Source organism: Balaenoptera physalus (assembly GCF_965194825.1).
Source record: "Balaenoptera physalus genome assembly, chromosome: 8".
Taxonomy (NCBI): Eukaryota; Metazoa; Chordata; class Mammalia; order Artiodactyla; family Balaenopteridae; genus Balaenoptera; species Balaenoptera physalus.
In genome coordinates this window covers 23,421,590-23,435,651 of record NC_138887.1, presented here as the reverse complement: position 1 = coordinate 23,435,651, position 14,062 = coordinate 23,421,590, and the positions used below count along the sequence as shown (strand labels likewise).

At 35.2% G+C, this 14,062-nt stretch overlaps 1 protein-coding gene across 13 annotated transcripts in view; it reads right to left on the bottom strand.

Moving 5' to 3' along the window:
- LOC309666231 (platelet glycoprotein 4) overlaps window positions 1–14,062 on the bottom strand; it is a 111,964-nt gene that overhangs the window by 21,774 nt on the left and 76,128 nt on the right. For all 13 annotated transcript variants that reach the window (XM_082473586.1, XM_082473588.1, XM_082473589.1 and 10 more), the window contains 2 exons: window positions 9,399–9,487; window positions 8,706–8,914 (listed from right to left, as the gene is read on the bottom strand). In XM_082473586.1, coding sequence (XP_082329712.1) covers window positions 8,706–8,825 — 120 coding nt within the window. In that variant the 5' untranslated portion in view covers window positions 8,826–8,914; window positions 9,399–9,487. The remainder of the gene's footprint in view (window positions 1–8,705; window positions 8,915–9,398; window positions 9,488–14,062) is intronic.

Here is a 14,062-nt window from a genome sequence, read left to right as displayed (position 1 = left end):
AACCGAGGCAAATACCTAGAAGTAGAATCATGACGAGGATCCTAGTCTCTGACCCTTAGGCTGGTCCTCTTTTACACCGTGTTTTTACTATTTTTGTTCCTGTCACCTCTGCACTTAGTTGGTAGAAGTCAAGTTTCATATCTTCAGGAAACTTTACTTATTACTTAGTGGAGAAAATAAGGGAATTCCTTAGAGAAGAACAGGGCATCAGCTAAAATGCCTTTACAAAATCCTGTGCTGTTGCAATCATTGCTATTGCAATATACACTGGGTACATTGGAGCTGCTAAAGCGATGTTAGATCTTCTTACTTTTTACAAGCAGTTGTCCTTGAAAATCTTTTTATTTGCTCCTAAAAAGTCTATTTCCATAGCAAGCTCAAAATTAAGACAAAATTGTGTACAGATAAAGTATTAATGCTATTCTTTTAAATGTAAGGGTGTTTACCCTAAATGATGGGGCTTTTGAAGCTGAAATCTATATGGAAGCTGAAAGCTGTGTTAATTTACCCATTTCAAGAGACTTTATGAGGGGAAAACTCACACGAACATACACACATACACATTATTACTCTCACACTATAGAATGTTAAGGACTAATATATATAGTATCAATTGTTTATCATGTACCTCTCAAGGCACATATTTTATTTCAGCTCTTAATGAAAGGAACTCAATAATGTACTTGGCAGGACAGAAAACTCCCTAACTCTGATGCTTGTGCATTTCATATCAAAAGACATTGTAACTGTATCATGCCTTTCTTCTAAGGCCATGAATTACTTTGTCTTATTTGTTGACCTAGAGATTTTTTTTAATGGGGAAATTGAAACACTAAGGGTTGAAATGAATGCATTGAATTACTAGCTTTAGAATTAGGGTCATCTAACCCCATCCAGTTTTTAGAAGTAGAAGTGGGGCCTAGAGAAACAGATGTCTGATTCAATGTTGTATGACAATTTAGTAGCAGATAATGGAGAATCCGGTGTTTCACTCCAATCTTGTGTGGTTTCCATAACACCATGGTTTGTTCAGAGACACAGAGAAAAATATTGAAGCAGTCACAATAGGAATGAATTTCTTCTGATCCTAACATTACCAAATGTACTAAAAAATTGTATAGGCCTCTTTGACTACGAAGGCTAAATATATCATAAGTTCCTCTAAAAGGAGCAAAAGTTTTTATGTTTTTGTGAATTTAGGAGGCCTTGATTTTAAGTTGACTTTGGACTCTCTACCCTATTTTGCAGATCTTTTACTAAATTTGAAGTACAAAGGTGATAATTATGTGTACAGAAAAAGTAATATTTAACATCCTCTCACTTGGCTAATATGTACATCAGTATCTGTCCCTGACTTTAAGTGTTCAGACTATCCAACCCTAATAATGAGTGGATGCCAGCCTGATGACTGCCACATGACAGGGTCTCCAGCTGGGTTTAAAGCCACTTACCTTGAAACTTCTATTTTGCTACATTAATTTAAAGGCAGGTATATGGGACTGTAATGCCCTCTATCTAGTCACCTGGTCACTTGATTATTGCTGTTATGGGAAAACAGTACTCATCAACTTTAGTGTAACTATTAAAATGTCCTTGATATCTTCCTATGCCTGAAGTATATAGAATACATATGTAGAAAATATATCGTCCCATTTCTCAGGGCTCTTACAGAGTACCAAGAGACGGAATCGTATATAGCAGATCTTTTTTTTTTTTTTGGCCACGTCATGTGGCATGCAGATCCCAGTTCCCTGACCAGGAATCAAACCTGTGCCCCCTGCAGTGGAAGCACACAGAGTCCTAACCACTGGACCACTGGGGAAGTCCAAGAGATTTTAATCTATGAGTAGATTTCCTTAGCCTACTCCCAGCCTGACCAAGTATACTGGCTTCTTCACTCAAAGCCTAGAGTGAAGTGGTTAACAATGAAATAGATGCTGAGTTTGATTCCCAGTTTGGTCACATGCTAACCAGTTAAACCTGGGCAGGTTATTTAATTTCTTTGTACCTCTGTTTCCTTATCTGTAAAATAGGGATACTAATAATATTAGATTGAACTATATGAAATTAGTATTTTTGAAAGTCAAAATAAGTGGAATATGCTGTAATTAAATATTTATCCTCATAGGTTATTGTAAGAATGAATAAATGTGAGCACTCAGAACAGTGTTAGCACATTCAGTAAACCCTGACTATTATTATTATACAAATACTCTCCACCCCTTAGAGGGAGAACTCTCATCTCACTTACTTTCCAGATTGCTTTAACTGCTTCGTTCATAGGATTCCTGTCTAAACCATTCATGTGGCAATAACTCATGTAAAATCCTGTGACACTACTTCTTCTATTTAATCACTTTTCTATTTATTCTCCATCCAGTGAAATCAAAATTTCCCTAAAAAGCAGAAACATACTGAAAAGAGTCTTTATCCTCTCCACTCACTATTACAATTTGTTCTGTTTAGGACCAGTTACAAGCAGTCTTCCCATGTTCAAAAAATATTCTCCTATGTGTGTACATGATGCATGTGTGTGTGTGTGTGTGTGTGTGTGTGTGTGTGTGTGCGCGCGTGCTGAGAGAGAGAATGAATTAGAATATTAGTGCCAGTTGTGTTGAGAGTCAAAAAGTGGTTTTAGTCTCAGGTTATCAAGTCATCAATTAAACCACAGAATAACATTTGGTGAAATGGATCAGATTTAATGTGTTTCTGAAACTCAGAAATCAGCCGTCAAGAGTTTATGTAAGAACCTAAAATGGGAGATTTTGTATTTGGCATGAAAAGTAAACTATGTTGATATTAAATTGGGCTGGAGGGAGAAAATTACACATGCTGATCTGCTTTTTCTTAAAACATTTTAAAGTGATTTTATTATTGGAGCTAATATGCAAATATATGTGTTTAAACCATGTTATTCTGCTATTTAAATTTATAATTTGTTTTAGATTATTTCATGTTCTCATATATTATCATTAAATTTAAAACAAATGCTACCATCTTTAACAACCTATACTTCTGGCACTTTTTTTGAGCTTTTTAGATACTATAATAATGTAAAATCTATTTTATCATATCTGGAAATGCTCTAAGCATATATTATGAAATTATTATAAATATAAATAAATTTTACTATTAAATATGTATGTTGATTTGAAATTCTAGTCATTTTAATGAACATAAATAATTGTTATTTCAATTTATTTTATCTGGAAGCATTTTTTTTGGCTACTGAAGGATCATTCTTTTCAAGAATGGGGGAAGGAAATGATGGTATAATTGAATGATGGTATAATTGTACATTAGTTTTTAGTTGGAAAAAAAGTTATCTTTAATTCCCTTCTTGGTGTTCTACAGTTAATATCATAGGGAAATTAAATTAAAATTATTTGAAATTGCCTATGTTATATAATATTCATCAAACATATATCAAGTGACATTAACAGTGTCAAGTGATAAACTAACCTTTGTAAATGGTGGCAGAACTTCGACCTTTTTCTGAAGTCCTTTGATAATTTCTACTTTCCACATTCGTGGCAGCTCATGCCATTGACTTTTAGTGTGTCTAGCAAGATTGCATAAACCTGCTGGGCCCATACAAATCTACTAGGAATCAAAGTCTAAAATACTGGTAAAAAAGTTTCCATTTATAATGCATAAAAAGCACGAAGTCCCTAGAAAATATCCCTTGGAAATAATGAGTAAAGAAATACATATATATACATATACACACACACATATACACATGAAGTAAAATGTATGGACTAGTTTAGGCCATTTCAAAGGCTGGTGTCAGGGTGCCATCTTTTAGAACTGGAAGGTATCATAGAGTCCCAATTCTATATTTAAAAATTAGATAACAACATGATATGATTTTCTGATCTTTTTAAATTAAGCACTTTACTTCTTTTTTTTTTATGGTGCTTGTATACAGGTAATAACTTTGCCAATTTGCTACTAGACCATTAAATAAAGCAAGTAATCTGCAATAAGTTTCAATTGTAGACAAAACTGACCAGTAGTAAAACTTGTATATATTTGTAAAATAACAGCATTAACCTAAGTGCTCTGAGTCAGTAGTAAGATACTTGGCTCTCTGGGATTACACACAATTCAAAGATTTGACTTATATTGCATGCCGAACAGATACATATGCCAATCTCATTTAAAAAATAATTTTGTAAACTAAATAAAAAAGAAACAGTTTTATTTAAATAAAGAAAAAGTCCCAGGATCTTTACATGATTCAAATGGGCAAGGTCATCATGGATACATGAACATCTGAGAGCAAACTCAGGTTTAGTCTTAAATGTACCACACAGCCCCTGACCATTGAAGGGATTCTGATGATGTCTTAGTCTGTGGATATTGAGCTGGGTTACAATGTAAACCAAAGATTGCAGATAACCCTCATTTCAAAAACAAGAAGGGAAAGCACTCTATTTCTTTATTTTATCCCTGCTTTGTTACCCTACCCAACTGAAATTATACTTTCAAAGTCATTACTGACCATATTCTAACCATTATTTCCTTAATTTTCATCTGCCTGAGATCATTTTATTCTCTTTCCCTGAAAACTGGCTTCCTATTAACTTCCAAAAAATGCACTCTATTGTTTTCATTTCTTCATATAAAATAATTTTACCCTTTTCTGTTTTCGTTTTCCTACCTACCTCTGAATGCACAAATCCTATAGTAATTTCTCTGCCCTTTTGTCTCTATATTCAAATTCTCCTTAAGCAAATCTACTGTTTAGTTTTATCTGTATTCTCTATAATAATGATCAAATCTCTTGAGCTCTGACCTCTGAAATATACACTGATGTTCATATCAAATCACTTGTAAATGTCTGTTTTTTATTCTTCTAAGGTATACATTTCTATCAATAACAACTGGACAGGGCTTCCCTGGTGGCGCAGTGGTTGAGAATCTGCCTGCCAATGCAGGGGGACATGGGTTCGAGCCCTGGTCTGGGAGGATCCCACGTGCCGAGGAGCGGCTGGGCCCGTGAGCCACGATTTCTGAGCCTGCGCATCTGGAGCCTGTGCTCCGCAACAAGAGAGGCCACGATAGTGAGAGGCCCGCGCACCGCGATGAAGAGTGGCCCCCGCTCGCCACAACTGGAGAAAGCCCTCGCACAGAAACGAAGACCCAACACAGCCAAAAATAAATAAATTAAAAAACAAAAAAACAAAAAAAAAAAACAACTGGACATCTTGCAGTTTGTTCTTTTTACTCCTCTCTCTCCCTGTTTAGTCCCTCTATCCCATTGCATCCCATCACCCATCAGTTCTATGTACTCCACCACACTAGACCAGAGTGCCTTTTGTTATGCACAGACTGTGCAAAGATCTTTCTAAAGGGAGTCTTAAATTCTCCTTGAAAGTGGTCATGTCCTACATAGCGTTTCCTGTTTTCAGTCTCCTCACTTTCAGTACATTCTATTGTACAATTATAGAGTACAAAACTGTGTAAATCATCTAGTCTCTCCCTTCAGGTTGCCTAAGTTTGGAAACTAACTCGTCCTCCTTTTGGCTAGGTGAGTTGGCAAGTTGATTTAGGGTCTTGTGACTGTAAAATGGGTAAAATAATAGTACCTTCTAATAGATATTTGTGAAGATTAAATGAATTAGTATATATGCAGCTCTTAATAGGACTAAATAAATGCTTTATTAGTATATTAGTATATAGTATGGTATATTTGTATGTATGATATATAGTATATTAGTATATAGTATATTTGATATCAGTCTCTGAATGCAGATTTTGTTATATCTAACACCTACCAGAAAACATACACCATCTATTATTGCCTGTCATGTCATTAATTAGTCTTCTGACTGATGTTCAAAGCTTCCTAAATCTTACCCCATGTTATTATTTTTCTAATTGTCTCTCCTGTTAATCCTATATTTTTGGCACGTTTTTTAATATTATTCCTTCCCTCGTCACAACATTTAGTTGCATTTCCACAACTTTTCCCATAGTATTAAACAGTCCTTTGACACTTTTATTGGAGCCTTCTCTGGACTTTCAAAATTTTATACTTCAAAATCCAATTCAAGTCTCACCTTCTTCCTGAAGTTATTGAATACTCTGAGCAAGTTCTCTTTCTAAATAGTATTTATTTTCTATAGTATATGCTTTAGAATTAAGTTATAGAATTTCACAGGTCTCTAGTTTTTTACAATATGCTTTTCCCCAGTTAAAATTTATATTTCTTGAGATAAATATTTATTTTATTCTCTGTTAGCCTCTATATAAAAGCCAATTTTTGATGACTCAAAACTCTTATTTCCTCAGGATTAGCCATTATGAACTTAGAGATAAATATTAAACAATTAAAATAGATGCTGGCACCTCTCATGCCATCTAACAGGGTCTAAATGAATAATATTGTTGAATAATAAGAAAGAATAGATGATCACTATTCAGCTACAGACGATCAATTATGTATCAAAAAATAGTCTTAGTCTAAAATGCTGTGCACTGGAAGATTACTGTCACTTTTCTATTCTGAAGATTTTTCCAAAAAATAAGTTATAGCTCTGTGTTAGAACTGATCCTGTTCTCTCGCCACAGAATATACAGAAGAGAAGCAAGTTTATAGAGCAGGAAGGGTGCTGAACAATGGCAATTCCCTCTCGCACTATTAGATACTCCCCACCTCACCATCACCTGTCTGTCTCTATTGAACTGTATTAAAAATAGGGCTTCCCTGGTGGCACAGTGGTTAAGAATCCACCTGCCAATGTAGGGGACACGGTTTTGAGCCCTGGTCCAGGAAGATCCCACGTGCCGCAGAGCAACTAAACCCGTGTGCCACAACTACTAAGCCTGCACTCTAGAGTCTGCGAGCCACAACTACTGAGCCCGCATGCCACAACTACTGAAGCCCACGTGCCTAGAACCCGTGCTCCTCAACAAGAGAAGCCACCGCAATGAGAAGCCCGTGCACCGCAACGAAGCGTAGCCCCTGCTCACCACAACTAGAGAAAGCACGTGCGCAGCAACAAAGACCCAATACAGCCAAAAATAAATAAATAAATTTATAAAATATAATAATAATAATATCAAGAAAACTGGGAATTCCAAGGAAGGAGATGGAATTTAATTTAATTTAAATGCATGAGGTTGAAAATTTTGCAGTCTGTTAGCAAGAGAAAGGATAGAAATGACTATATTGTTATTAAGCAAATATAGCATGCAAGTATAGAAACTGTACCTAAAAATGTCCTCTTTTTAAAAAACCTATTATACTAAGACGAGAGCTATAATGGTATAGTGAGAAAATTTTTTAAATTTAAAGACTAAGCATTTTAGCTAAACAAAAAAAAAAAAACAGTGGAAAATAGTAACTTCTTGTCCTGGGTAACTAGATTTGAAATTAAATCTTCATATTTATTTGTCAGTTAGGTCAGTGCTTTAGTGAAATAAAATTGTATGTGTTTATACTCCTAGTACGAGTAAGATGTTAAACATGGATGAATGGATGGGACAGATCAAGGTCTTGGCAGGAACAGAAATTGCAGTATGAGTTCGTAGTCTAGCCCATTTTCAGATTCAGTTCTTGTCGTTCTCCATGGGCACTGTGCTTACTGACATCTAGACCACTGACATCTGAACCAGGCTGAGAGCTGAGGCCAGCATTCAGATATGTTTTATTCGGCTAGCATTGTATTTTAAAAATGAACATACATGCCTTTGGGCAGAGCACACACTTTTAAGTTCACGATAGTCCTTGTCTTGTTTTTACCTTGGTAGTTCTCCATTTTTTTTTTTTTTTTTTTTTTTTTTAAATCTTGTCTCCAAACCCCTGAAGCCATTTGAATTTGCCATTCTTGGTTTAGGACTTGAGCAGATCTACTTTTCTGTATTCTAGTCTTCCTTCTCTTTATCAATTAAAGTTGGTGAGTATGAAACTGAATTAGAAGGAACTAGGGTGGGAGATGAATTCTAGTTTGTTGTACAAAGCCTATATATTGTCACTTTATTTTTAGTGACTTAATATATAGGTGACTATATTTTAGTCACTTTTATTTTTAGTTTTGTTAAAACTACAGTCAACTTGTTACATATATACTAGGATATGTTCTACATAACATTTCTGGAAGTATTTTCTAAAAGTCAATTATCAAACTTCATCAATAAGAAATGATTATAAGACAATCATATATTATTACACATATCATATAGAGCAGTTTACCAAACAAAAATAATTTTTACCAGTTTTACCAAATATTCCTGTGTAATTGTGTACATCAATATTAAACACAATTTTGTTTAAGTTATATATATATTAAATATGATTTTACTTTTCTCAACATTAATCAAAGTGCAACAATTTTATAAATGTACCCTCACAAAATAACACTCATTTCTCATTCAAAAGCTTATCAGCATACTCTTTTGACATAATTAAATGCAATTATTTCTACTTACCTGCATACCTATAATAGTTTTTTATCAGAAATTAAATATTTAGACCTAAGATGACAGTGCATTCATATAGAATATGATGGTAGAATATACATCATACTGTGACCACTTCTCTATCATGTAGAGTTTCAGTAGTTCACAATCACGTTTGTGTTGGAGACACATTATTGCCAGTTACAATGAAATATCAAACAGCCACCCTAAGCCAAAAAGGGATGGAAGATAGAATGAATCAGGATGGCAAGAAATATTCTCGAAATTACTTGTACCTTTTTAATTGTCTTCTCAATAAGCATGTCTCCAACTGGCATTAGAATACCTCCAAACACAGCCAGGACTGCACCAATGACAGCACCAGCGATGAGCCCACAGTTTCGATCACAGCCCATTTTTCTTGTCCGGGGAAAAAACTAAGGTTCAGCACCTGCTTCTTTTAAACTCCTGGGCCTGATGAAGGTGGTTTCCAAGAGGTCTGGTTCTATCATTAGAAGGAGATAAAGCAGAAGCATAAGTATCATACAAAAAGATCAAAGTACAAGGAAAACACGCAACTGAAACAGATCATTTTGCCAGTTATAAATAAACAGATGCTTTTTTTTTTTTTAAACAAAACTTTCTAGGTCTTGTCCTTTCTTGATTTGACCTACCTACCAGTGGTAGAAGTAATAAATAATGTCACATAGAGCAGTTCTTCAAAGTTCTCCTCTTTAAAATTTTCTTTCTATGGATGATTAACATTCTGAAATCTTATCTAAGGAGAATATGCTTACTGTACTCTCGCCCTCTGCTTACCTTGCATCAGCCTGGGACACTTACGGGCATCTTCACCCTCTATCTGGCTTCTCCACCCCAACACAACCATCTGCACCCTAACTGGAGTTCTCCTGCAAACTGAATGTGGGTGGACTGACGTCTGTCATATCTAAATGCTAAGCAAGTTTGGTGACAGATGTTTTCTTTACCTTTTTCACAAATAGAAAGATACGGATTTTACAGGAAATGATCTGATGAGTCTCAGAGGAATCAATTCTTGTAATCAATTGTAAGCTATCTGTTAAAACAAAAAAGCATGAGTAAATTGGGAAAATACATTGTCAGAAAATTAGCACTAGATTACTCCCTAATATCATCAAAATTATAATCACTATTAAAAGAAAATTCCACTTTCATCAATATCGAGTTCACGCCTGCATTCTTTCTTATACATGGTGTTGAAAACATTGAAATATTTTAAAGAAGAGTACTTCATTTTCAATTTCTTTTTTTAATAACTGATTTTTAGATAGTCTAAAGGTGAAAAGACTTTAAAGAAAATATGTAGAGGATGTCTAGTTTCTGTGATAGACATTGCTTTCTTGCTGGTCTCAAATATATATATTTTAACATATTCAAGGGCAATATTGTTCATTTTGTCATGGGCAACTGACTCATGCCAATTCTGTTAAAAGCAACTAGATTGTGTCAATATGTATTTCACTTAGTCAGTCTTATCTTTGGAAGAAAACTCTTCGTGGAATAAGTAGATCCTATTGTAACAAAGTTAATAAGACTTTATTAGTCAAATATTGAAAACACACTCATTTGAGCTATTTTGGTTGCAATAGCATTTTTTATAATGGGGTTGACCTGACATCAATAAACAGAATGTGCTTTGTAGCTTGTAAACAAATATTCCCTACTTCAAAATGCCCCTGGCCAAGGAAATCAAAAATGCCAACAGAAGGGAGGCTACAGACAAAAAAGAGGCACGCGCAATATTTTTCTCAACCTTGTAAGTATAATAATTATTATATTTTTTTATGGTCTCAGATTTTCCCTCCATAGCTTTGTTGTGGTTGAAGTACCACTCTGATGATTTTATTAGTAGTTCTTTCCACTTGAGGAAACATTTAGTTTTTTTAAAGTATTCATTGCATAGCTAAGAAAATAGTTTTAAGACTAATGTTAAGAAAATAAGACTTTTCCCCAAAATGGAAAAAGATGCTATAAAATTTTTTCATGGCAATTTATTTATTTTTCATCCTTTAGGATTTCCCTTTACCAATGCCTTATAGCTAGGATGCTTCCACTGTAAATCAGGATGAGCAAACTGATTCACACTGAGGTCCTCATGGCTAAGAAACTTGAATAGTCATTAGTCTCACATGTTTTTTTCCAATGTAAACAAAACACACAAGCCTAAACAAGTGATTTATTTTTCCTGTGGAATTTTATGTGTCCCTGAGCAAGTAGAGTTGGCTTTTTATTAATTGCTTGGGGGTGGAAGGGGAAGAATATGTGCTACCTCCTATGGCTTTGGCCAGGATGGTCATAATGCAATGGAACAAATTATTTAAACCTGATAATAATGACTAGATATTCACAAGTAGAATCTCCTTTGCAAAGGATAATTGTACAGCACCTTAAAATTTTTGTGAAACATCATCTTTTAAATGATCATTGTAATTGCTAAGTAGAGAATGTCACCCAGGTGTTCCGTACTGTATTCAAGCGATCATATTCAGGGGTGCTTATCAAGTAATATTTTACTGAATGCCCATTTTATAGAACATTCTCCAGTTCAAAATCTACAAGTTATACTTAAGGTAGTCATCAAAATACAGGGATCGAACCTGCTGTAATTGAGACTGGTAGACTGGAGAATAAATAAACCGAAGCGTGATTGGCTACTCTCTTGCCAGCTGACCTTGGGCAAGTCACTTAATAACTCTAGTCCTCCGTTTCCTCATGTGTAAAATAAGATGCTAAGATGAGATCCCCAGTTTTTAATTTAGGCAGCTGAACTGGTTCTTCACTCATATTCTTACATGGTAGACCAGGCAGAGTGACTTTGATTACAGCAGTGGTGGGAACCCCGAGACCCTGATTCCTAACTTGGTCTCCCCACTCCCAACTAATACTATCCTATCCCATGTTTTGGAAACTTGAGGAGAATCTCTGTAGAAACCTATGGACTGCAATTCGTTAAAAAATTGGGACATGAAATCCCGAGGGTCAAATTCTAGTTTTGTTTCTATAACATCATGAATCTATTAAAAAATACAACTCAAAGATAAAATCATCTCTTTCAGAAAGATACTGTATTTTCTATATAAACACCACTAAAAATTATTCAATATTAATGTCATTTGCTATTCTGACAGATGGAATATAAAATGAGTTAAACATTACAATTCTATTGTTTCTGAGATGGATAGAGGTGTGTATTATTTGCCCCTGTCCAGATCTATGCCATCACCTGGTTAAGAATCTACCTGACCTTTCCCAGAATCATTCTCCTTTATTCAAGTAGCCCCATGGACTACAGGAAAGAGTTTCTGCAAGGGGCAAAGAGTACCAAGAAAGTCCACTGGATGACCCAGGGGGCAACAGGTTATTCAATGCCTCTCTCTTTAAACCTGAAAACTCATTATTATGACTTCCAAGGACCCTGAGCCCAGAGATGTGAAGTCAAGGGCAGACCTGGGTACTGCCTAGGCTCTGTCTGCTTTGAACTTAAAACTGAAGTGAGATAGTATACACAGCCCACTGCTGTTGAGTCAAGTTCATCAGAAAACCGAAGTGTCAATAATTTATTGGGTTGAATTGCATGGTTAGACAGTTCTTAGTCTGACACTGTCTGGATGATGCATAAGCAAAGATACAAGAGTTACTCTAACATTCCTGCATATGTGTACAGATATTTTCAACAGGAAAAGATTGAGTTTATCTAATTTTTCACATTTTCTATTGGCCGACATACTTTTGTTACCTTGATGTAAGTTTCTATTTTTTTTTTTCTCTCTAAGAATAGGCAAGATATTTCACATGTGTAGTGTAGTCCTTTATCAATGGCTTTGCTTTCCACAGTTTCACTTACCCATGGTCAAAAGTGGTCAAGTGAAGGTAACTGAACCTGTAGAAAGCAAACTCTTGGCTACAGGGGGACTACTTACGGTTTGGTGCTATCTCTGGGTTCAGGCACCCACTGAGGGTCTTAGAAGGTATCCTCCACACCCGTGAATATGGGGGAACTACTTACTTGCATTCATTTATTATGCTTCAGTGCCCTGTCACCATAAGTAAGTATTGCTATTATAATTATACTTTAACCTTATGACCCTTGAACAACACAGAGGGATTATGAACCCTACAGGCAGTGGAAGTTCCACATATAACATACAGTCAGCCCTCCTTATCTGTAGTTCTGCATCTGTGGATCCAACCAGCTACACATTGTGGATCAGGTAGTACTGTAGTATCTACCGAAAAAATTCTGTGTAAAAGTGGACCCACAAAGTTCAAACCTGTTCTGTTCAAGGGTCAACTGTAGTTTTATTCACCTGAAGCAAAGGAAGGACCAACAAATAAAGTAGGACATGCACTGAATACATAAAAGTTCAGGTTACTCAGGACATTCTATTCAAGAGCTTCATAAAAAAAGTGTAGTTATTCCCCACTCTCCTCTCACATGTAGCCATTTAGAGCACATAAAATTTGTGTTTTGCACACTTGGTTTTCTCAAGAGTACAGCTTCTTACGTAATAAAATTTATTTTACTTGCTAATTTTAGATTAAGTTTTTTTTTCACTGTTATTTCTTCTTCATAATAAGACATTGATGTCTGTAATAACTTACTGCTTGCTTAAAGTACTTAAATTGAGAAAACAAAAAATAATCAAAGGTACAGGAAAGAAAACATATTTTTGAGACCTATAAGAAGAAGGAAGAGAAAATAAAAAGAAATGTTTTAAGATATCACTAATCCCATAACTTTCTTGAGTCTATATGGAGATCAGCTGTATCCTGTCATTTCACAGACATTAAATCCTGTTCCTTTTGTAGAATTCATGAGTATATGTTCACGTGGCTGTTTCTTTTTTTTGCTGTCATATCTACAAAGTGTTTCTAGATGAACTTATGAGCGTTATGCCTTTCCACTATGTTGGAAACCTGGTGGTAGGAACTGAGACTGAGCTATAAGAAGCGTCTCCATTAGTAGGTCAGAATAATAAAGTTCCCAGAGAATCTGTAATTATTCCCATGTGCAGAGAGAGCTGTGTTTCCTGGGAAACTCCACCCAGAAAAGGCATGGCCCAGAGGTACAGTTTCCTGGGATGTGAACTACGAAACTTTAACAGTTTCAGATTATAAGAGTATGTACTTGTACCATAAATGAATGCCAGGACCTGGATGACATTTTCTAACTCATGAGTGAGTTAGAAATTTCCTATTCTATCCATAAGCTTTCCTTCCACTTTTCCTTGGAATAGGAAACCAGATCACACACCTCTGTTTTCCACTAGACACACACTGTGATTCTTTTGATACACAGTCTTCCTCACCTAATAAATACAGTATCTGCCCACAAAACCCAGTTTTAGAGTTTTGGGGGTGATTAATTCAACAACAGGTTGAATATGAATGATGAAAATCAGCTTTCCAAATTAAGTTCCTGTTCATACTCTTACTTTATATGATATCTAGGTGTGTTTACAAAACCATGATTCCCTAGCCATGAGTAAGATGCAGATTCACATCAAGCTAGTTAAATCAATCATTTAAATCTGGTGGTGTTTCATTATGTGGAAACAGAAGGGCATTAGACTAGTACTTATTTTACACACAATCCCAACATATAAAGATA